The sequence below is a fragment of the Phyllobates terribilis genome, unplaced genomic scaffold (assembly GCF_046119375.1).
Source record: "Phyllobates terribilis strain yellow unplaced genomic scaffold, ASM4611937v1 Scaffold_3__8_contigs__length_932513732, whole genome shotgun sequence".
In the NCBI taxonomy this organism is placed as follows: Eukaryota; Metazoa; Chordata; class Amphibia; order Anura; family Dendrobatidae; genus Phyllobates; species Phyllobates terribilis.
In genome coordinates this window covers 908,531,494-908,556,168 of record NW_027362763.1, presented here as the reverse complement: position 1 = coordinate 908,556,168, position 24,675 = coordinate 908,531,494, and the positions used below count along the sequence as shown (strand labels likewise).

The window sequence follows — 24,675 nt, the reverse complement described above, 5'->3', positions numbered from 1 at the left end:
AGCCCCTCTATTACACCTCTGGCCCCCAGCACCAGCCCCTCTATTACACCTCTGGGTCCCAGCACCAGTCCTCCTATTACACCTCTGGCCCCCAGCACCAGCCCCTCTATTACACCTCTGGGTCCCAGCACCAGTCCTCCTATTACACCTCTGGCCCCCAGCACCAGTCCTCCTATTACACCTCTGGCCCCCAGTAGCACCAGCCCCTCTATTACACCTCTGGCTCCCAACACCAGCCCCTCTATTACACCTCTGGGCCCCTTGTACGTACACTAGCTAGAGCACATAACCCGTAAGATCTGACACTCGTGCATCCCCCCGGTACAGACAAGGCTCCGGTGCTCCCCGCAGCCATTACTGCCCCGTGTAGCAGCCCTGCCATACAGATAACTCCCCAGAGTCTGCATTTCCGGAGATCTGCACATTACACCTCCGGCCTGTAGGGGGCGCACACCAAGTAACGAAAAGTGATGCGAAGTGTCACGTGATTGCTGAGAAGCACGTGACTGTTCCATCCCCTCACACTTGGCGGGGTAGACCCATTCCCGTCTCTGGGCTCAGCAGCCGGTAACAGTAGTTGCGGCTGTTCTGTGTGGTGTGTTCACATGAGCCGGTGTGTAATGCCTCTGGACTGAGCACAACCGTAAAGCGCGGTGCTGCTAGTGTTGCGGTCCCAGCCCGGTGCTGCCCCGCCACATTCCCCGGCGCCCAGTGTGAGCAGTGTGACGTGCTGGTCTTCCCTGACTGTTTCCCCCTCTTGTAGAAATAATGTGGATATTGGGACCCCATGTCGCACATCTATGAAGAGAGGCAAACAATGATTGCAGCAGGGGATTTGCAGGAGTTTGTACCTTCTGGCCGCGATCACAGCAAGCAGCATCCTAATGCCCTGAACCTGCAGCTCCGGCAGCTGCAGCCGGCCACCGAGCTCTGGTCCTCGGACGGGGCGGCGGGACTGGTGGGATCCCTGCGGGACGTGACCATCCACGAGAAGAGCAAGGTACTGGGGGAGTGAGGGGAGTGGCGTGGGTGGTGGTGGTGGGTCATCATGTACCCCCGGTAATATGCCACATAGTGACTGTCATCATGTACCTGCTGGTAATATGCCACATAGTGACTGTCATCATGTACCTGCTGGTAATATGCCACATAGTGACTGTCGTCATGTACCTGCTGGTAATATGCCACGTAGTGACTGTCATCATGTACCCCCGGTAATATGCCACGTAGTGACTGTCGTCATGTACCCCCGGTAATATGCCACGTAGTGACTGTCGTCATGTACCCCCGGTAATATGCCACGTAGTGACTGTCGTCGTGTACCCCCGGTAATATGCCACGTAGTGACTGTCGTCATGTACCGCCGGTAATATGCCACGTAGTGACTCGCCAGGTGCCTGCCGGTAATATGCCACGTAGTGACTGTCGCCAGGTGCCTGCCGGTAATGTGCCACGTAGTGACTGTCGCCAGGTGCCTGCCGGTAATGTGCCACGTAGTGACTGTCGCCAGGTGCCTGCCGGTAATGTGCCACGTAGTGACTGTCGCCAGGTGCCTGCCGGTAATGTGCCACGTAGTGACTGTTGTCATGTACCAATATTGCAGCGCAGGGGATCCACCCGCTCCCTGCACTGCACTCCAATTTGCGGCCAGCAGCTGACCTCGGCATGCCCATGACTGGGGGCAGTGACGTCATGCGCGATGGTGAGGACACCGAAGGCAGCTGACGGCTCTGGTTCCTGGTCAGCTTGGTGACCATTAAAGGAGGGGGGCACAAACACATTTCTTGCACAGGGGCCCTACACTGAATTCTGTGTATGCTAGTGAAGTACTGCTGATTTTGATTTTACCTTTGTCTTCAGTATATTCTTCTATTTTTCTCTGGTCCTCAGGAAAATTGGCAATTAAGGAAAGCTGTTGGTGACCCTAGTGAAGATGTGGAGTATGACGAAGAGCTTTATGTTGCTGGGAACATGGTCATTTGGAGCAAAGGGAGTAAAATACATGCATCTGCAGTGTATAAAGCTTTTACAATTGACAGCCCGGTCATCCAGGTATGTTACAGTGATAATGTATGTAGCATTGTGTAAAAAAAGAAAAGTTATTGATCCTAGAGCCAAGTCAGGTTCATACACTTGCATTGGAATTTCTATTAGGAGGCTCTGTGACAAATGCTGATCCTTTTTTTTTCCTCCTCTGTGTTAAAACGGTGGTCTCCTAAACATAAACCAGTGCTGAATAGGGTCCATCTGGCGCCATTTTTATCCATTATAAGGCCCCCTTCACATGTCAGGGTTTCCAGTACGTGTGGTGACAGTTCTCACACGTGCTGGAGACACGTACACATGCGCACTCATTATAATCTATGGAGCTGCGCACATGTCGATGTGTTCACACGGATTCTGTGTGACCCACATGTGGACATGTCCTTTTTTTTCCAGCAGCACGGATGACAAAGTGCGACATCTCTCTACTGTCCTTGTGACCCGTACCGAAATATAATGCCGAATAGAAATGACAGATGTTTAGGTGTTAGATAGATATGGGGTAAATAGATTATAAATATCCGTGAGATATATAATTAGTGCCTTGCGTGTGTAGATTACTGTACATGTACACTGCCCAAAAAAATAAAGGGAACATTAAAATACCACATCCTAGATATCACTGAAATATTCCAGTTGCAAATCTTTATTCATTGCATAGTGGAATGCGTTGAAAACAATAAAACATTTTAATGATCAATGTAAATCAAAATTAATATCCCATGGAGGTCTGAATTTAGAATGATACTCAAAATCAAAGTGAATAATCAAATTACAGACTGATCCAACTTTAGTGGAAATGCCTCAAGACAAGGAAATGATGCTCAGTAGTGTGTGTGTGTGTGTGGCCTCCACGTACTTGTGTGACCTCCCTACAACTCCTGGGCATGCTCCTAATGAGGCAGCGGATGTTTTCCTGAGGGATTCCCCAGCTCCTCCTGTTTCGCCTTGTACAAAGGAGGATGTAGCGGTCCTGATGCTGGGTTGTTGCCCTCCACGGCTCCTGGTGTACTGGCCTGTCTCCTGGTATAGTATCTGCTCCATGCTCTGGACACTGTGCTGACCGACACAGCTATCCTTCTTGCCACAGTTCTCATTGATGTACCATTCTGAATGAGCTGCACTACCTGAGCAACTTCTGTGGGTTGGGACATTGCCTCATGCTATTGTACCTCTAGGGGTGAGAGCAATGACAAAATGTCAAAGTGACCAAAACAACAGCCAAAAGGATGAGAACAGAGAAATGGTCTGTGGTCACCACCTGCAGAGCCACTTCTTTATAGGGGGCGTCTTGCTAATTGCCTATCATTTCTACTGGTTGTCTGTTCCATTTGTACAACAGCAGGAGAAATTGATTCACAGTCAGTGTTGCTTCGTAACTGGACAGGTTGATTTCACAGAAGTGCGATTCACTTGGAGTTAAACAACACAATGTAAGTGTTTCCTTTATTTTTTTGAGCAGTGTATAAGGCAAATAAAAAAAAATGCATTGGGGGCCCCCCTATTTTTGACAACCAGCAAAGGTAAAGCAGACAGCTGTGAGCTGATACTATCAAGCAGGGAAGTCCCTAGTTATAGGGCCCTTCCCAGCCTAAAATACCAGCTCCTAGCCGCCCCAAAAGTGGTGCATCACATTAGATGCGCCAGTTCTGGCGCTTTGCTTGGCTCTTCCCGATTGCTCTGCTGTAGTAGCAATCTGGGTAATGATAGTTGAGTTTGATGTCAGCTATGATTTGTCAAAAATTACAGCTGGCATCAAGCCCCAGGGTTAGTAATGGAAAGGTCCCAATCAAACAGAAATCATCTCCCATAAACGCCGGCCACAGGTTGCCGTTCGTAGGAGATCTGCATTGACAAGCATGGGGGTCTTCTGCAGACCCCCGGCTGTTATGCCAACCCATCGGCGCCCTGCGATCATGTGAGAGAGGCGCCGATGGGCTCGGTTTGTGACGTGATTCCATAGTGGCTGTTAGAGGCACATGACAACTGATGTGGGCTCAGTTTCGGAGTAGACTACCTTGAACATACCTATGCGTCCAGGGCCATAAAGGGGTTAAGCAAGAGGCACCACTAACCAAACACCACCATGAAGACCAAGGAGATCTCCAAACAAGTCAGGGACAAAGTTGTTGAAGTACAAGTGAGAGTTAGGTTATATAATAAAATATCCCAATCTCTGATGATCCCCCGGAGCACCATCAAATCCATTATCAATTGGATATAACATGGTACCCAAGAGAGGGCCGCCCACCAAAAAGCTCAGCCCGGGAAAGGAGGGCATTAATCAGAGAGGCAGCACAGAGACGAAAGGTAACCCTGAAGGAGCTGCAGAGTGGGACGGAGGTTCACCTTCCAACAAGACAGTGACCCAAAGCAGACTGCTAAGGCAACACTCGAGTGGTCTGAGGGGAAACGTGTAGATGTTTTGGAGTGGTCTAGTCAAAGCCCCAGACCTTAATCAAATTGAGAATCTGTGGTAAGACTTGAAGATTGCTGTTCACCAGAGGAAACCATCTAACTTGAAGGAGCTGGAGCAGTTTGAGGAATGGGCAAAAATCCCAGTGGCAAGATGTGGAAAGCTGATAGAGACTTATCCAAAGCGACTTGCAGCTATAATTGCCAAAAAAGAAATCTCTACAAAGTACTGAATTTAGGGGGGTTCACAGTTGTAGGCATGTTCTTTTACATGAGCTGATGCAAACCCTCAAAAAATCCAGTAACATTCCAGCTTGTGAGGTACCAAAATCATGAAAAAATGCCAAGGGGAGTGAATACTTTTCAAGACCCTGTACACAAACACACACTGACGCACACTGATAACACCGTTACTGTTTTTTCCAGTGCCAGAAATATCAGGACGTGTGAAGGGGGCCAAGGAATGAGAAATTTCTTGCAGAAGTTCATTTAAAGGAGCAGAAAGAATGCCATGCCGAACACTAGTGTGAACCTAGCCTTAGATGTTTGATTTTTGTGGGTTATGACTAGGTCTACTTTAACCCCTTAATAACATTTGACGTACTAATACGCGTCTGTGCCCTGGGACTTAAGAGCCAGACCCGTATTAGTACGTCATGGCGATCGCGCGCGCACACAGGCTGTGCGGGCGCGATCGCCGCCGGGTGTCAGCTGATTGTCACAGCTGACACCCGGTACTATGTGCAGGGAGCGGTCCTGCACCGCTCCCACCACATTAACCCCCGCTATGCTGCGATTGAAGTCGATCGAAATCGATCGCGGCATTGCGGGGGCAAGGGGAGGTGATCGGCGATACTCACCTCCTCTTCCGGCTTCCAGCGCAGACTGCAGCGGATTCCCGGGTGTTGCCATGACGACCCGATGTCGTCATGACAACATCCGGGTCACCAGAGAGCAGGAAGATTGCTTGGACATGCGCAGTGCATCTCCAAGCAATCTTAACACTGTGCACTTCTGACAGCCTGCATGGCATAGGGATGGTGCTCCATTCCTATGCCATGCAGGCGATCAGAAAAAAAAAAAGTGAAAGTCCCAGAGTGGGACAAAGTAATAAGGTGTACAAACTGTCTGAAAGTGGAAAAAAAAAAAAAAAAAAAAAATGTGCAAAAATATTATAAAAAAAATAAAAAAAATAATACACCAAAAATAAAAATATAATGTACCCATCAATAAATATTATTATAAAAAAAATAAAAAAAAAACAATAAAAGTACACATATTTGGTATCGCCGCGTCCGGAACAGCCTGACCTATAAAACTGTCCCACTAGTTAACCCCTTCAGTGAACACGGTAAAAAAAAAAAAAAAAAAAAAACGCAGCAAAAAACAATGCTTTATCACCATACCGCCAAACAAAAAGTGGAATAACACGCGATCAAAAAGACGCATATAAATAAAAATGATACCGCTGAAAACGTCATCTCGTCCCACAAAAAACAAGCCGCCATACAGCTCCATCAGCCGAAAAATAAAAAAGTTTCAGCTCTCAGAATAAAGCGATGCTAAAAAATATTTTTTTCTATAAAATAGCTTTTATTGTGTATAAGCGCCAAAACATAGAAAAATTATACAAATGTGGTACCGCTGTAAACGTACTGACCCGAAGAATAAAGCTACCTCATCAATTTTACCACACGCGGAACAGAATAATAATAAAAAAAAAAAAAAACAATTCCTGAATTGTTGGTTTTGTTTATTCTGCCTCCCAAAAATCGGAATAGAAAGCGATCAAAAAATGTCACGTGCCTGAAAATGGCACCAATAACAACGTCAAGTCATCCCGCAAAAAACGAGCCGTCACATGACTGTCTGCCAAAATCTGGAAAAATTATAGCTCTCAAAATATGGCGATGCAAAAACTAGATTTTACAAAAAATGCGTCTTTTAGTGTGTGACAGCTGTCAGTCATAAAAACCCCATATGATTCTGGCATTGCTGTAATCACACCGACCCGAAGAATAAAGTCGTCTAATCACTTATACCGCACAAGGAACGGCGTCAAAACTAAACTCTTGGGTTAGGATTGTGCTAGGGTTAGGGCTAGGGTTGTGCTGGGGCTAGGGTTGTGCTGGGGCTAGGGTTGTGCTGGGGCTAGGGTTGTGCTGGGGCTAGGGCTGGGGTTGGGATTTTTTTCAAAAGTAAGAAAAAAAGATGACGATATGGTGACTAGTGTTGAGAGCAAGTGCTCGCTACTTGAGTTTGCATCGGGTGCTCTGGTATGCATTGAGTATCGTGGGTATTTGAGTGACATGCTCGAGTCTCTGCCCCATATGCTTCGCGGCCAAAAAACTTTACGGGGATTGCCTGCCATGCACGAGCGATCCCCGCATGTTTTTTTTTGGGTGCCTAATAACCGTGAAACATGCGGAGCAGGGACTCGAGCATGTCACTCAAGCACACGCTGTACATGGTGCATACCGGAGTACCCGATGCAAACTCGAGTAGCGAGCACTTGCGCTCAAGAATAATGACAACTTATTCAATATGATGACCTAATGTAAACAAATTCTGTGCCGTACCTCTGGGTTCAAAATGTTCACTATACACCTTAATAAAATCCTTGAGGGGTATAGTTTCCAAAATGGGGACACTTGTGGGGGAGCTCCACTGTTTAGGCACATCACAGGCTCTCCAAACGCGACATGGTGTCCGCTAACAAATTGAATGGAAAATCGGCTCAAATTGTTAGCGGACGCCATGTTGCGTTTGGAGAGCCCCTGTGTACCCAAACATTGGAGCTCCCCCACAAGTGACCCCATTTTGGAAACTAGACCCCCCAAGGCACCTATCTAGATGCATAGTAAGCACTTGGAACCCCCAGGTGCTTCACAAATTGATTCGTAAAAATGAAAGTGTTTTTTTTTTTTCACTTTTTCATTATTACGAATCAATTTGTGAAGCACCTGGGGGTTCCAAGTGCTCACTATGCATCTAGAAAGGTGCCTTGGGGGGTCTAGTTTCCAAAATGGGGTCACTTGTGGGGGAGCTCCAAAGTTTGGGCACAGAGGGGCTCTCCAAACGCAATGTGGTGTCCGCTAACAATTTGAGCCGATTTTCCATTCAATTTGTTAGCGGATACCATGTTGCATTTAGAGAGTCCCTGTGTGCCCAAACATTGGAGCTCCCGCACAAGTGACCCCATTTTGGAAACTAGACCCCCCAAGGCACCTATCTAGATGCATAGTGAGCACTTGGAACCCCTAGGTGCTTCACAAATTGATTCGTAAAAATGAAAGTGTTTTTTTTTTTCACTTTTTCATTATTACGAATCAATTTGTGAAGCACCTGGGGGTTCCAAGTGCTCACTATGCATCTAGAAAGGTGCCTTGGGGGGTCTAGTTTCCAAAATGGGGTCACTTGTGGGGGAGCTCCAAAGTTTGGGCACACAGGGGCTCTCCAAACAGAACATGGTGTCCGCTAATTATTCAAGCAAATTTTACAATCAAAAAGTCAAATGGCGCTCCTTCCCTTCCGAGCCCTGCCGTGCGCCCAAACAGTGTTTCTTCCCCAAATATTGGGTATCTGCGTGCCCAGGGGAAATTGCACAACAAATTTTGGGGTCCATTTTTTCTTGTTACCCCTGTGAAAATAAAAAAAATTGGGTCTAAAGTAACATTTTTGTGAAAAAAGTTAAATGTTCATTTTTTTCTTCCACATTCAAAAAATTCCTGTGAAGCACCTGAAGGGTAAATAAAGTTCTTGAATGTGGTTTTGAGCACCTTGAGGGGTGCAGTTTTTAGAATGGTGTCACTTTTGGGTATTTTCTGTCATAAAGACCTCTCAAAGTGACTTCAAATGTGATGTGGTCCCTAAAAAAATGGTTTTGTAAATTTTGTTGGAAAAATGAGAAATCGCTGGTCAACTTTTAACCCTTATAGCTCCCTAACAAAAAAAAATTTTGGTTCCAAAATTGTGCTGATGTAAAGTAGACATGTGGGAAATGTTATTTATTAACTCTTTTGTGTGACATATCGCTCTGATTTCAGGGCTTAAAAATTCAAATTTTGAAAATCTCAAAATTTTCGCCAAATTTCCGTTTTTTTCACAAATAAACGCAAGTGATATCGAAGAAATTTTTCCACAATCATGAAGTACAATATGTCACGAAAAAACAATCTCAGAATCAGGGGGATACGTTGAAGCGTTCCAGAGTAATTACCTCATAAAGTGACAGTGGTCAGAATTGTAAAAATTGGCCCGGTCATTAACGTGCAAACCACCCGCGGGGCTTAAGGGGTTAAACAAGTAAATCTGGTGTATGTTTTTCAACGTTGGTTGGTTTGTGATTTTTCTTTGATGGCAAAATTGAAATCTGATCCAAAAGTTGACATCTTTTAACCCGTTAACGACCTTGGACTTATAAGGTGCATCCAAGGTTGTCTCCTTGCTTTTGATGCGGCTCTGGGGCTGAGCTAGCATCTTTCCCTGCACATGACAGCTGATCTGATCAGCTGTCATGTACCTCCCAACAGCTGCGTGTTGATCTGAGATCCACCCACGGCTGTTAAAAATTTAAATGGCTTTGTCAATTTCTGACAGTGGCATTTAACTCGCGCCTGGCAGAAGCATGTCACAAGACCCGCCCATCGACACTCTTGTCATGTGATCGCGGGAAGCTGATGGATTGTCATAACAGCCAGGATTCTGCAGAAGACCCCTGTGCCTGTCTTTGTAAATCTTGTAGATTCAACTCTCCTAAGGGAACTGTTGCAGCAAGTGAAAAGTTAAAAAAAAATAAAATAATATAAAATTAATAAAATAGAAAAAAACAAGTTCAAATCAATCCCCTTTTGCCCTATTCAAAACACAATAAAAAATAAATAAAAAAAAAAAGCTCGTTTGGTATCGGTGCGTTCAGAAATGTCCGATCTATCAAAATAGAAAAGTAAATAATCTGCTCGGTAAACAGCGTAACGAGAAAAAAAAAAAAATTGTGGAATTGCAATTTCACTGCACTTGGAATTTTTTTTCCTGTTACTCTATCGCCTCATTGGGGGACATAGGACCTTGGGTGTTATGCTGCTGTCCACTAGGAGGCGACACTATGCATAATCTGAAAAAGATTAACTGTGGCTCCTCCCCTGCAGAATACACCCCTAGACGGCGTCAGCCATCTTCAGTTTTTGCTTAGTGTCGCAAGGAGGCACACCTCAGACCTTCACTCGTCCCTCGCTTCAGCACGGGATTACAGATGAAGAAAAGAGGGTCTCTTAAGAGACCCCCGGCATGGCTCCTTCCTCTGCCCCCTACTATGGGGTGCACAGTTGAAGTTGAGATGGCGTAACCACCATGCTGCTCCTTCTCTGGCCCCTCAGGTCAGGCTCGAAGTTGAGAATCCCCCTCCTTCCCCAATTCCCTCGGTCTTGGTCCGAAGGTGAGGCGAGGACAAAGCCCCCTGACGGTGACAGCGGCACCCTCCCTAATCCCCCCTGGGGGTATTAGGTTGAGACACCATCAGGTAGGGCCTGGACGGCAGCATCTGCAGCTCTCACCAGCCAGCACATCGCAGCCGAGGACCAGCAGCAATACAGGAGCCCCAGTCTGTCTGTGGGATCCTGTAGGAGCCGGGGGGAGTGCAGGCAACCATGGGGGGAGTGCAGGCAACCATGGCACACACAGGCACAGGCCTTCACAGGCTCTGCACCTGCGGCAGCTTTCTCCCTAAAAGCGCCTAAGGGGGACTCTCTTCAGAGCCCCCCTTCCATTTATGCCCCCCACTGCCATTCTGCCTTTCAATCCAGGGGGTTCCGGTTCTGATCCGCCCCCCCCCCCCCAGACTACCGCGCCGGCCTGGAGCCCTTTATAAATTTAGACCGTGGCTTCGGCCTAGCCGAAGCCACCGCCCATTCTCCGGCCCGCCCCCGGATGACGATTTTGACACTCTGCGGTGTCACACAGGGGGCAGATCTAGGCTGCAGGGCGCACATCCCCATAGAAACTGCCGCCCTTGCAGCGCTCCGCCCCCCTTCTCCTTCACCTCAGGATACAGGAGAAGAGTTACGGCGGCCGTTACTGCTGCAGGATATTCACAGGCCAGCCAGGTCTCCGGGGAGGCACAGGACCAGGCTTTTTCAGCGCTGCTCACAGGGGCACATTGGTGGGGTAAGTTCTCAGCTTGAGTTACCCCTCAGCTGTGAATTTTTTAACACTCTGTATCCTCCTCTGCACAGTTAGCCCACCCTGCATAGCCACTCCAGGTGCACTATGCCAGGTTCAAAGTCTAAGAAAACCAGGCAGGACTGCTTTTCCAGAGTGGTGAGAAGCCTGCAGTAATGCTCTTACCAGCGGCATATCCGCATTGCAAGGATTGTACGCAGACTACTGTGCCAGAGTCCCAAGCAGCCCCTACTACCCTTCAGAGAGGAATGGGCCACTCAAATGTCACAATCTATGACTATTGATTCAGGCTCTGCAAAGTCATACCTCTGCTAGACTACCTAGCAAAGGGAAAGTCTGACTCAGCCACATACTGACCCAGGCACATCCAGGTCAGGGTCAGGACGCAAGCGCACCCATAGGTCACGCTCATCTGCGTCATCACACAGCACACGGTCATCCCTGTCTAGGGACAGATACCGTAGTCCCAGGTCATCTAGACAGTCCCCTACCAGGGACGGGGATTATATTTCTCCGCACCATTGTCACGCTGTCTCAGTATACTGGAGGTAGGGGGGCCTAAGCTGACCCTAAGCTGGGGCCCTGACTAATCCCTCAACCTGGAGGTACTGTTAAAGGTACAGAGGTCCAGGCCGCCAGCGTAACCCCTACCTCCTGAGGATCCCTGTACCTAAGTAATCTAGTCCTGAGAAGGACCCCGATCACAACAAAAGGGGACAAGTAATAATATGCCCACACACAGTACTTAGACGAACGAGACAGTACAAGGGAAAAACCAAAACCACCTTGCATACAAAAACTACACAACTACAACAGAGGGAACACCAACGGGAAAGGAGATAAATGATAAAGCGAGGAAGGGAAGAAACACTCCAAATACACTTATCTCAGAAACTCCAAATACCACGATCCGCTCTGTTAGTCTGTATGAAATGCTTTCACCGACACTTCCCAAACAGACCAGCAGGCATTTGAAGGAGTCTCACTAAATCAACATTGATTGCAGCTGGGCGAGGCTGGACCTCGTCTAGCACAGAGAGAGAGAGAATTAACTCCCTCACTGCCGAAAACACAAAGCACCAAAAAGTCAGCTGCGAGAAGTCAGGCTGTGTAATCGTGACGATCTTCGTGGCGACACACCCGTGACAACCATTCCCCGTCCAGAGAAATACTCCATTCTGATTCACCTAGGAGACACCTTAGTGACACACAGGAGTCAGAAGATTCCGAATCAGACAAAGAAACTGATGGATCCCTAACTCTAAGCCCACATAGCAATACAGCGCTAGTTGAGGACATAATCTCGTCCATACATCGGGTGCTGGATATCTCTGATCCGACCCCGGACGCACCACAAGATAACATTTCATTTGAAGGAGCCCTGAAGCCGCCTAAGTTTTTCTTGAATCTTTCAGAATTTAAAATCTATCCTCAAAGAATGGACAGACCCACCAGCTGTGGACCCCCCAGTCTCCAGGCTGGCAGCACAGACACTTCTTTCACTGCCAGATAGCTCAACCCTCAGGGACGCAGACCGGCAGGTAGAAAGTATGGCTCGTTCAATTTGCGAAATCACAGGAGCCTCCCTAGCTCCCGCGTTCGCTTCAGTCTGGGCAGCCAAGGCCATACTGGCTTGGGCAAAAAATTTACAAACTGGCCTTCAAGTTTCTGCCCCTGAACTGTCAGAACAAGCAGTTCAAATACCAGTTGTGGCAGACTACTTGCTTCATGCAGCTCTGGATTCTGCAAGAGGTGCAGCGGGGGCAGTATCACACGCCATCACTATTCGGCGTATCCTTTGGCTGCGTGAATGGAAAGCGGACGCAGCCTCAAAGAAGTCCCTCACGCACCTTCCATACCTCAGCGGTCGGCTTTTCGGTGAAAGGTTGGCCACAATGATATCCAACGCCACCGGGGGTAAGAGTACCTCTCTTCCCCAACTGAAACCCAAACGCAATTATAACAAGCGTAACCAAGCTAGATTCCGAGCCTTTCGGAACTCTTCCGGCTGGTCCGTCTCTCAGCCAGCACAAAATAACAGCCGCTTCACACGCAGGGAAGACTCGAGATCGACACAAAAGTCGGACAACACCTGGCAGTCAAATGCAGCCCAATCAAAATCAAAAAGAGGGAAATCCAAAAAATTTCTTCTCATCATGACTCACGGACTCAAAAAGACACTCCACCTGTAGGCGGCCGACTTTTACTCTTTCATCAAGTCTGGCTACCTATTACAGAAGACAGGTGGGTCAGGGAACTAGTATCTTCAGGATACAAAATAAAATTTACTTCCAACCCACCAAACAGATTCCTTATATCTGTTCCCCCCAAAACCGCCAGAAAAAGCTTTTCACCAAGCGGTCTCCTCGCTCCTTCAAGCACGTGTCATAATACGTGTCCCAACAGCCGAGCGCTTCCAGGGGTTCTACTCCAATCTGTTCGTAGTCCCCAAGAAAGGAGGTGGGGCACGGCCCATACTAGATCTAAAACAGCTCAACAAATATGTAAGAGTACGTCACTTCCGTATGGAGTCTCTTCGTTCCATCATCGCATCCATGGAAAAAGGAGAATATAGACATACAAGATGCATACCTGCATATACCGATTGCACTTGCCCATCAGAGATTTCTCAAGTTCGCAATCGACCAGGGCCACTACCAGTTCGTGGCTCTCCCGTTCGGACTCGCCACGACCCCCAGAGTGTTTACCAAAGTCATGGCAGCCACCATGCACGTCCTACACTCCAAAGGCATAGTGGTCATTCCATACCTAGACGGTCTCCTCGTCAAGGCTCCCACATTCAAGGACTGTGAGCTCAGTGTCTCAATCACGATCGACACTCTGAGTCGCCTGGGCTGGTTAGTCAACCTACAAAAGTCGTCACCAGCCCCAAACCAGTCTCTGACATTCCTCGGAATGCTATTCAATACCTCCAGGGGTCTAATACTCCTTCCCAAGGACAAGGCACTGCCTCTCCGTTTAGGAGTTCGCACCCTTCTCAGCAAACCCCATCGATCTCTCCGGTTTACCATGAGAGTCCTTGGCAGGATGGTGGCGGCAATAGAAGCGGTTCCATTTGCCCAACTTCACCTCAGACCTCTCCAATTAGACATTCTGAAGTCATGGGACAGGAACCCTTCTTCTCTCGACAGGAAGTTCCAGCTGACGTTGTCAACCTGGAAGTCCCTTCACTGGTGGATCAACCGGACCTCTCTAACAAAAGGGAAATCTTTTCTCCCAGGTCAATGGAAGGTCCTGACCACCGACGCAAGCCTGACAGGTTGGGGTGCAGTACACCTACACCACAGAGCACAGGGCAAGTGGTCCCCAGCAGAAACAACCTTGCCCATCAACATTCTGGAAATTCGTGCCATCCTCCTGGCGTTAAGAGACTTCCGTCACTTACTGGCAGCCTCCCACATCAGGGTACAGTCGGACAATGCGACGGCCGTGGCATATGTCAATCACCAAGGGGGGACCCGCAGTGTCTGGGCGATGCGAGAAGAATAGACTCGGGAGAGTGGGCTCTCCATCCCGAAATCTTTCAACAGATCTGCCATCGTTGGGGTACTCCGGACGTGGACCTAATGGCATCTCGCCTCAATGCCAAAGTCTCCAACTTCATGGCCAGATCACGCGACCCGCGAGCGCTAGCGGAGGACGCCCTGGTTCAGGACTGGACCCTGTTCCAGCTCCTGTACATTTTTCCACCTCTCCCCCTGATTTCCAGAGTGGTGAGAAAGATCAAACAGGAGGGAGTACCAACCATCCTAATTGCACCGGACTGGCCCAGACGTACATGGTACGCCGACATCGTACGACTCACAGCAGACGTGAACTTAGAGGCCCTCAATTTGACGGCGTGGCCATTGAGACTTGGATTCTAACCCAGGCAGGTTTTTCGCCAGATGTCATTGGAACGATGATCAGAGCACGAAAACCAACCTCGGCCAAGATTTACTACCGTACCTGGAAAGCCTTCTTTACCTGGTGCGAATCTCGTAACCAAACCCCACTACCCTATTCCCTACCCAGGGTACTCGGTTTTCTCCAATCGGGCCTGGAAGCCAGACTATCCCTGGCCTCCCTTAAGAGCCAGGTGTCAGCTCTTTCAGTGCTTTTTCAAAAGTGCATTGCTCACGAACCGCAAGTAAGAACATTCTTCAGGGGGTTTCCCCCCCTACAGACGACCACTAGAAACGTGGGACCTCAACCTGGTGCTGACTGCATTGCAGGAATAACCCTTTGAATCCCTTAGGGAAGTCCCACTCCGTCTTCTATCACAGAAAGTGTTTTTTTCCTCGTGGCAATCACCTCACTACGCAGGGTGTCTGAACTCACAGCACTCTCCTGCACACAGCCCTTCCTGATTTTTTACCAGGACAAGGTAGTTCTCCGTACGGTTCCATCCTTCCTTCCGAAGGTTGTGTCCAACTTCCATCTCAATGAAGAAATTTCGCTACCATCTCTGTCCGGTTCCTGTTCATAGAGTGGAAAAGGCTTTCCATACGCTTGACCTGGTCAGGGCATTGAGTATCTATGTGTCTAGCACTGCGCCCTTCCGGAAATCTGATTCTCTTTTCCTCCTTCTGGAAGGTCGCCTCAAGGGTCTGCCAGCTACCCTTGCCAGGTGGATCAGATCCACCATACAAGAGGCCTACCGCCTCAAAAATTCTCCTCTTCCAGTAGGTATTACGGCACATTTGACACGTGTGGTAAGGGCCTCCTGGGCCATTCGGCACCAGGCTTCGGCACAACAAGTGTGTAAGGCAGCCACCTGGACCAGCCTACACACGTCTACCAATCACTATAGCGTTCATACCCAGTCCTCAGTAGATGCGAGCCTGGGCAGACGTGTTCTGTAGGCGGCAGCACCCTAATTATAGGGACCCGTCTACACAATATTCGTCCATTGCTTCCCACCCAGGGACTGCTTTGGGACGTCCCAAGGTCCTGTGTCCCCCAATGAGGCGACAGAGTAAAGGAGATTTTTGTGTACTCACCGTAAAATCTCTTTTCCCCTTCTCCCATGACAGCACCACCTGAGAGAGAGGGTATCCGCCCACCAAGGACAGGAACCTACTGAATAAAAAGGCGGTACCTCTCCTCCGCATCAGTTTTGGTTCCTGTCCCTGATGGGAGCCTCACCAGGTGGTACCTCACGTACCTGGATTATGGACGATGCGGCCTGGAGGCCGTGGAAGCAGCAGATGGTCCCTGTTCCCAGCCCATCTGGCTGCTGCCTGGGTCTGCGTGTGGGCAGGAGGTGCTGTTTTTTGGATTCCTCCCCACGTGCGCTGGGGCCTGCGGCCGGGTCTGCGCCCCGCAAGGCGAGCTGAGCGGCAGGTCTTCCGGGTCTGCGCATGTGGGGGCGCGTCGCACCCTGTGACGGAGCGCGCCGGAAGTCCGGGCTGAGCATTCGCGGGGTGCTGGAGCGCCCTATCACGTAGTGCGCCGGAAGCCGGGTCTGCGCATGCGCGGGTGGAAAGCCGTTATCCCGCTGCAAGCGCGCCGGGTGCCGCTGGGCTGCGCACGCGCAGAAGGGAGTTTATCTGCGGTGTAGCGCGCCAGCTGGCTGAATTTAAATAAAAAAAAAATAATAATAATTTTTTTTGGGAATGAGCACGCTGCCGGAAGGGGAGGGGCCTAAAGGAGATGGAGCCCTACTGCTTTTAAGGATGGGGAACAATCAAGATGGCGGTGTCTGCATCCCCGCCATGATGAATGAGGAGCCGCAGTCACCTGGGCAGCAGCTGTCACCGCCACAGGAGGTACAGCAGCAGCCGCAGCCATCAAAGCAGCGCAAGCAGCTTAAGCAAATGGAGCATCGATAATCTTCCCATCGACAAAGTCACAGCAGTGGAGGGTGTGCATGTTCCGGCAAGACTGGTCAGAAAAGACTTCGTCAGTCCACCTCCGCCAGATGGGAGCGCTCATGTGAACGGCAACCACCGCCTCCGGTACCCTAGTCTGAACGGCAGTGTGGTGAGTGATCTTCGTGAAAGTCTCACCCTGAATAATGTGCTCTTCTCTCTCTCTTTTCCTCCTTCTTCTCCTTTCATTTCTTGGGGCAGGAGGCGAAGAAGTGTAGTGCTAAAAGTAAAAACAGGGAGTGTGCTTTATGCAAAATCGGTCTTCCCACCTCCTATGCCAAAAACCTTTGCTCGGACTGTATTCAGAAAACCATTGCAAAGGAGTCCCCCAGGTTTTCTTTAGAATTAAAGGATCTAATCCAAACAGAGGTCAGAGAGTCTTTAAGAGGCTTAACCTCACGCAAAAAGAATAAACGAAAACTAGTTTCTTCAGAGTCAGAGGAATCAATGGAGTCCCATTTTACAAGAGAACTGCCTTCCTCCTCTAATCTCTCCTCATCATCATCGGAGTCTTCGGATGATGATGGGGGGGGGCAGACCTTGTTTTTCGGTTGATAATACTGACAGACTAGTTAAAGCCGTCAGAGGGACTATGGGTATTACCGATACCAAGGTGCCCAGAACAGTCCAGGATGTTATGTTCGGGGGCTTAGACCAAAGGAGGAGACGCTCATTCCCGGTCAATGACAGGATTAAATCTCTGATAGAAAGGGAATGGAAGAAACCGGAGAGGAAGGGTCAGCTGCCGTCATCCTCCAAGCGGAGGTACCCCTTTGAGGATGAGGATGCGGCTAAATGGGACAAAACCCCTAAGATTGACGTGGCCATTTCAAAATCTTCAAAAAAATCCACTCTGCCCTTTGAGGATTTAGGAGCCTTAAAAGACCCGCTGGATAAAAAAGCGGAGTCCTTCCTTAAACAAGCCTGGGAGTCGTCAGCAGGGGCCCTTAAACCGGCAGTAGCAGCCACCTGCACCGCTAGATCTATGATGATCTGGGTTCAACAATTGGAAGACCAGATCAGGGGGAATGTGTCCAGGGAGAAAATTCTATCGGACCTTCCTCTTGTGCAGGGAGCGGCTGCATTCCTGGCAGATGCATCGGCAGATTCAGTTAGGCTGGCTGCCCGGTCTGCAAACCTCTCTAATGCAGCCCGTAGGGCGCTATGGCTCAAGAGCTGGCCAGGGGATGTGCAGTCAAAGTCTAAACTGTGCTCAATCCCTTTTGAGGGGGACTTCTTGTTTGGCAAAGGTCTAGATGACATCCTAGATCAAGCCGCAGACAAAAAACATGGATTTCCCACGGTGTCTGGTTCCCGGTTTAACAGCTCCTTTCGGAAGAGAAAATACAGCCGCAGTAAAGCTTCCAGAGACCAAGGACGCTGGAAAAACAGAAAGCCGTATAACAGAGGCTTCATGTTCGGGGGTCCCTCCTCTGAGAATAAGAAAGCCCCTAAGTGACAGTTCCCCCCAGGTGGGAGGAAGATTGTCCCACTTCCTGCCTGCCTGGAAGGAAATTTCATCCAATCCTTGGATCTTAGGGATAATCAGGAGGGGGCTCACATTAGAGTTCAAAAGCAGGCCCAAGAACACTGTCAAAATATCAGCCCCCAGGAGTTTAGCGGAACAGATAGCCTTACAGCAGGAAGTTCTCTCTCTGCTCAGGAAAGGAGTTCTGGTGGAAACACCTGCACCCGAGCAAGGAAGAGGATTCTATTCGACTCTCTTCCTAATAAAGAAGCCGGACGGCTCCTTCAGGACCATTGCGAACTTAAAGAGGCTGAACGACCATTTAGTCTACAGGCCGTTCAAGATGGAAACAATAAAATCAGCCATAAAGATGTTATTTCCGGACTGTTTTATGTGCATCCTCGATCTGAAGGACGCCTACTACCACGTCCCGATTTTGCCACATCATCAACCGTTTCTAAGAGTAGCTGTACAATTCGGCAGGCACGCAAGGCATTTTCAGTTCGCAGCTCTTACCTTTGGCATTTCCATGGCGCCAAGAGTCTTCACAAAAATTATTCTAGAGGTCGCAGCGCACTTGAGGGAAAGAGATATTCTGGTCATCCCTTATCTCAACGACGACTTAGTAGTGGGCAGATCAAGTCAACTCTGTGCTCTAGCCCTGGTGGACGTCATGGCCAGTCTATGACGCCTAGGTTGGCTATTAAATCTGGAGAAGTCAAGGCTGGAACCAAAGAGGGTTCAGTCTTTCCTGGGTCTCATTCTGGACTCAGAAAACCAAACCTGTCTTCTGCCAGAGGAAAAGAAGCGGAAGATCAGATCCCTAATATCTCAGGTTATCAGCAATCCGACCATGACCCTGAGGAGTGCAATGTTTCTGTTGGGTACAATGACGTCTTGCATCCCGGCGGTTCAGTGGGCCCAGTACCATTCCAGATGTCTTCAACAGGAGATTCTGGCAGCGGACAGGCGGCTCAAAGGTCGCCTGAATGGGAAGATGTCTCTTCCAGATGTCGTGATCAACTCCCTGGACTGGTGGACATCTCCGGTCAACCTATCTTTGGGGGTTCCTTGGACCTTCCAGGTGTCGGATACAATTACAACAGACGCAAGTGCAGAAGGTTGGGGAGCTCGGACAAGTCTCTCTTCCAACACGAAAGAGCTGTTGGCAGCGAGAAACACTCTAAAAGAATTCAGTTCTGCTCTTCAGGGTCCTCACGTCAGGATAATGTCAGACAACCGATCAACAGTCGCCTACATCAATCATCAGGGGGGGTACCAGGTCTCTCCCTCTGATGTTAGTAGCGGATCAGATCTTCAGGTTTGCCGAGAGTCTGCTGGTCACGCTCTCGGCACTGCATATAAAAGGGGAAGAGAACATAAAGGCCGATTTCTTGAGTCGTCACACCTTGAAACAAGGAGAGTGGGAGTTGAATCCAGACGTTTTTCAGCAGATTGTGGGTCGGTGGGAACAGCCCTAGATAGACCTATTTGCAAACAGACACAATCGGAAGACCGAAACCTTTTGCTCCCTGAATCCAAAGGAGGGGGCGTTTGCAGTGGACGCGCTGCAGATTCCATGGGATTTTACTCTAGCTTATGCCTTTCCCCCTTTAGTACTGATCCCTACTATCCTGAGGAAGATCCGAGAGGAACGGGCGAGGGTTATAGTGATCGCCCCATTCTCGCCCAAGAGACCATGGTTCACTTGGATGAAGAGAATGTCCCAAGCAGATCCATGGGTTCTTCCGGACATCCCGGATCGCCTCAGGCAGGGCCCAGTCTGTCATCCCCAAAGAGCAGGCCTGCATTTGACGGCCTGGATTTTGAGAGGTCGCTATTGACGCAAAGGGGGTTTTCTCCAGATCTTGTTACTACCCTTCTGGCAAGTAGAAAGCCGATAACAACTAGAATCTATGGTAGAACCTGGGCTAAGTTCTTGTCTACCTCGGGTCAGTCTGCCAAAGGGAGGATTCCTATTGAGGCCATACTAGAATTCCTCCAGAAGGGGTTAAATATGGGACTAGCCACCAGTACTCTTAAAGTGCAGGTATCAGCTCTGGGGGCACTGTATAATTATGACTTGGCAGCAAATAGATGGATCATTAGATTTATTAAAGCTTGTCATAAATCCAGACCTATTCCTATTCCAAGAATGCCTCCTTGGGACCTTAATTTAGTTCTGGAAGCGTTAACCAAACCTCCCTTCGAGCCCTTAGAGAAGGTTTCAGAAAAAATCTTAACTTTAAAGACTGCTCTACTGGTAGCCCTGACATCAGCTCGTAGAGTCAGTGACTTACACGCACTATCCGTTAACCATCCATTCACTCAAGTATGTACGGATAGAGTAATCTTAAGACCAGACCCGGCCTATCTTCCAAAAGTAGCCTCCAAATTCCATAGGACTCAAGTAATCACTCTCCCTTCCTTCTATCCTAATCCTAGGGATTCTGAGGAACATAAGCTTCACACCTTAGATGTTAGGAGGGTGTTAGTCCGGTATTTGGAAGTTACAAAAGCCTGGAGAAAGAGTGACGCCTTATTTATATCCTTTCAGGGGGCTAGGAAAGGACTTAAGGTTACAAGGGGGACCATAGCTACATGGGTCAGGGATACTATTACCTTAGCCTACTCTTCTAGCAATCTGCCGGTTCCAGAGAACCTGAAGGCCCATTCCACCAGAGCGGTAGCTGCTTCCTGGGCTGAGAAGGCGGATGTGCCCATCGACATCATATGTAAGGCGGCAACTTGGTCACCCCCCGCTACATTTTACAAACATTACCGTCTTGACCTTTCCTCTTCTACTGATCTGTCCTTTGGTAGGAAGGTGTTGCAAACGGTGATACCTCCCTCTGGTATTTGATCTCTATAAATCTCTCAGGTGGTGCTGTCATGGGAGAAGGGGAAAAGATCCTAGTTACTTACCGGTAACGGGATTTTACAGAGCCCATGACAGCACCCTATTAATTCCCTCCCCTTTATCACCGTGGTGTGCACTTTTTAAGGTGTTTAGTACAAATATTAAGGTGGTGGTTATGTATTAACCTGTCTTCGGAGGCCCTCTCATGCTCTGAAACAAAACTGATGCGGAGGAGAGGTACCGCCTTTTTATTCAGTAGGTTCCTGTCCTTGGTGGGCGGATACCCTCTCTCTCAGGTGGTGCTGTCATGGGCTCTGTAAAATCCCGTTACCGGTAAGTAACTAGGATCTTTCTCTTAGCCTCTAATTGGGGGACACAGCTCCCACCCTGTTGCCCTTCCGGGCCGTTAAGTTGAGTTCTCATATTGGTTTTCCTTTGAGTTCTTATATAGTTGCCTTTTCATAGGCATGACTGTTATCTATGTTACGTTCCTCCTACTGCTTTTGCACAAAACTGAAGATGGCTGACGCCGTCTAGGGGTGTATACTGCAGGGGAGGAGCCACAGTTAATCTTTTTCAGATTATGCATAGTGTCGCCTCCTAGTGGACAGCAGCATAACACCCAAGGTCCTGTGTCCCCCAATTAGAGGCTAAGAGAAAGAGATTTTACGGTGAGTACACAAAAATCTCTTTTTTTCCGTACACAATGTGGTTTGAATCAATGGTGTCGTTCAAAAGTGCTACTTGTCCCGCAAAAAATAAGCCCTCACACGGAAAAATTAAAAAAAAGTTATGGCTCTGGGAAGAAGGGGGAGCAAAAAAACAAAAATGGAAAATTGCAAGGAGGTGGAGGGGTTGAATCTGATGCCAATTTTAGCAACATTAAAAACCCTTTGGTGTTGGAAGAAGAAGCACCGCTACCTCTGTGGTCAGGTAACACAATCTCACATTGGCCTCACGTCCTCATGTACTCCTGGGCATCACTGGTGCGAGAAGGGCAATGGAAATGTGAATACATTTGCATGTATTTTGTATCCTTTATTATTTTTATCTTAGGATAGGTATGTCTAATAGAATTTCTAAAGGGAACTTTTCACCAATTCACGTTGAACTGGACACACGTTCTAGTAGTGGCTGCAGAGCTGAATTAAAGCAGTTTTGTTTTTTTTTAGCGCTGGAGCTACTATTCTACTTACCAGCCGCCATCTTCAGCTCTTCCCAGCACCACTGTGGTCCTGCCATCTTGTGACCGAAGCTTCTGACTGACTGGAAATGATAGGCAACGGTTACAAGCTCTCAATGTAAGTCTGAGAGCCTCGATCTGGCCTTGTTCTGGCTCTCATAGACTTAGACTGATTTATGACTTCTGGATTGCTAAAGCAAACATTGGAGCGATCCAGCAGGTCACAAATTGCTCAAGGCCGCCTGGAGTGGCGCCGGGAAGAGCTGAAGACAGTGGCTGGTAAGTATAAAGGCCCCGTCACACATAACGAGATCGCTAGCGAGATCGCTGATGAGTCACGGTTTGGTGACGCAATAGCGATCTCGCTAGCGATCTCGTTATGTCTGACAGGTAGCAACGATCAGGCCCCTGCTGTGAGATCGCTGATCGTTACAAAGCTTCCTGGACCATTCCTGGGTCGTTGCGCTCCCGCTGGGCAGTGTGCATCGCTGTATTTGACACCTTGTCAACGACCTCGCTAGCGATTCAGAACTGAGACACGTAGAGGTGCATAAATTGGACTTTTCTGCGTTCATCGTCCCCGATTGATGGTCGCTACTGCGTCCTTGTTTTTTCAGATCCCACCAGCGTTCTCCGGCTGTGACTCCACTTTGAACAAATCAGACATCTTTAGCGAAGTAGGTATTGTTTGGGGTCTCAAATGAGTTTCCATTTTTAATTCATTTATAGGACATCTACCAATTATCTGCTATCATTGCTCTTCAGGGAGGGAGGGCTTGGCTTCTATCTGTATATATATGCTTTTGCATGGGCAGATATTTTAGGGGTCTCGTGCACACACACCCACACAGCACGTTTTCTGACACGCTGTCGTGGCCAACCGCTTCAGAGTTTTTCATACGCCAATTAACATGAAGCTTAAATCAATAGACTCTGTTCTTTTGGCCTGTTGCACGCTTCAAAACTTTCTTCGTCGACGTGATGCAATTACGTACTGTCCACCTGGCTTTGTGGACTCTGTGGACCGAGCGATGGGGAAGTGGAGCTCGGTGAATAGCGTGCAAACTATCCTGCAATTGCAGGCCTTCAACCAGTGGGACATGGCAGAAACACCCATTATGCGAAGACCTGCTGCGACAACTGCTGCCAGTATTTTAACGGTCCTGGTGCCCCGTCACACATAACGAGATCGCTATTGAAGCCAAGCCCTCCCTCCCTGAAGAGCAATGATAGCAGATAATTGGTAGATGTCCTATAAATGAATTAAAAATGGAAACTCATTTGAGACCCCAAACAATACCTACTTCGCTAAAGATGTCTGATTTGTTCAAAGTGGAGTCACAGCCGGAGAACGCTGGTGGGATCTGAAAAACAAGGACGCAGTAGCGACCACCAGTCGGGGACGATGAACGCAGAAAAGTCCAATTTATGCACCTCTACGTGTCTCAGTTCTGAATCGCTAGCGAGGTCGTTGACAAGGTGTCAAATACAGCGATGCACACTGCCCAGCGGGAGCGCAACGACCCAGGAATGGTCCAGGAAGCTTTGTAACGATCAGCGATCTCACAGCAGGGGCCTGATCGTTGCTACCTGTCAGACATAACGAGATCGCTAGCGAGATCGCTATTGTGTCACCAAACCGTGACTCATCAGCGATCTCGCTAGCGATCTCGTTATGTGTGACGGGGCCTTAAGTCTAGGGGCATGGAACTTAGATTTGTAGCACTACTCAAGGTCTGCAATAAAAAAAAAAAACACAGGAGTGGTGCTTTTAAATTTTTTTTCTTTTAATTTTGCCTCTCTTTCGTGGAGATATTGGCAACCAAAGTGTTTGGCACCTAATAAGCAATGAGTTAATTTTCCAGAAGTCCAATTAGGTTTTGTCAGAGAGATTTCACTGGTGGGAGCTTGTAATTCGCCCCACCCCCTCCCGTATAATACAGACCAATCATAAGCCAGTAGTAACATTGGAGAAACACGCCCCCACCATAGCTTAGAGTGGGTTTTTGTGTGTGAGATGTAATGATACAGCCCTGATCTCCATGAGTCAATGTGGGGGAAGGGCAGAGCAGCTGAGTTTAGCTGCGTCACATATAACAAACCCTTCTCATCAGCTCTCTTCCTCTCCTACCACAGTCTCTTCTGCTGTACTGTCCCTACCCCACACTGCTGTAGCAATCACTCTGCAGTGAATTCAGTGCTGTCATTATGTCTCACATAGGAGTAACTTGCCTGTTTTGGACTAATGAATACAAACCCATGGTTTTGGACTATTCCTAAGTAAGATATAACTATTTGCATATTTAAAAAAAAAACAACTGTCCTGTCCTCACCCTTTCTGGGTCCATCTCTGGGTCTCTGCTGCTGATCCTGGTTTCTGCACTGACATCCCATCCATAGTGCTGTGGCCGATCAGCGAGCTTACCAGCTGGTGCTGTCTGCTTGGTCTGAGCCGCTGAGCTCACTGATTGTTCGCAGTGCTATTGACATAACGTCAATGTTGAAGACAATAACAGCTATCGGGAGCAGCAGTGGAAACTCAGCGCTGGACTTGGGGAAGGCGATTTTTTTTTTTTGATGTTTTTCAATCAAACTGCAGTTGTGGAACATGGGTTTTCTGGAAGGAATGATTCCTTTAACCAATTTTCACATGTTG

General features: G+C 48.5%; 1 protein-coding gene across 2 annotated transcripts in view; it reads left to right on the top strand.

Moving 5' to 3' along the window:
* The first annotated feature begins 463 nt into the window (after positions 1-463).
* ANAPC1 (anaphase promoting complex subunit 1) overlaps positions 464-24,675 on the top strand; it is a 186,128-nt gene continuing 161,916 nt past the window's right edge. For both annotated transcript variants that reach the window (XM_073672779.1, XM_073672780.1), the window contains exons 1-2: positions 464-1,000; positions 1,891-2,052. In XM_073672779.1, the coding sequence (XP_073528880.1) occupies positions 788-1,000; positions 1,891-2,052 (375 nt within the window). In that variant the 5' untranslated portion in view covers positions 464-787. The remainder of the gene's footprint in view (positions 1,001-1,890; positions 2,053-24,675) is intronic.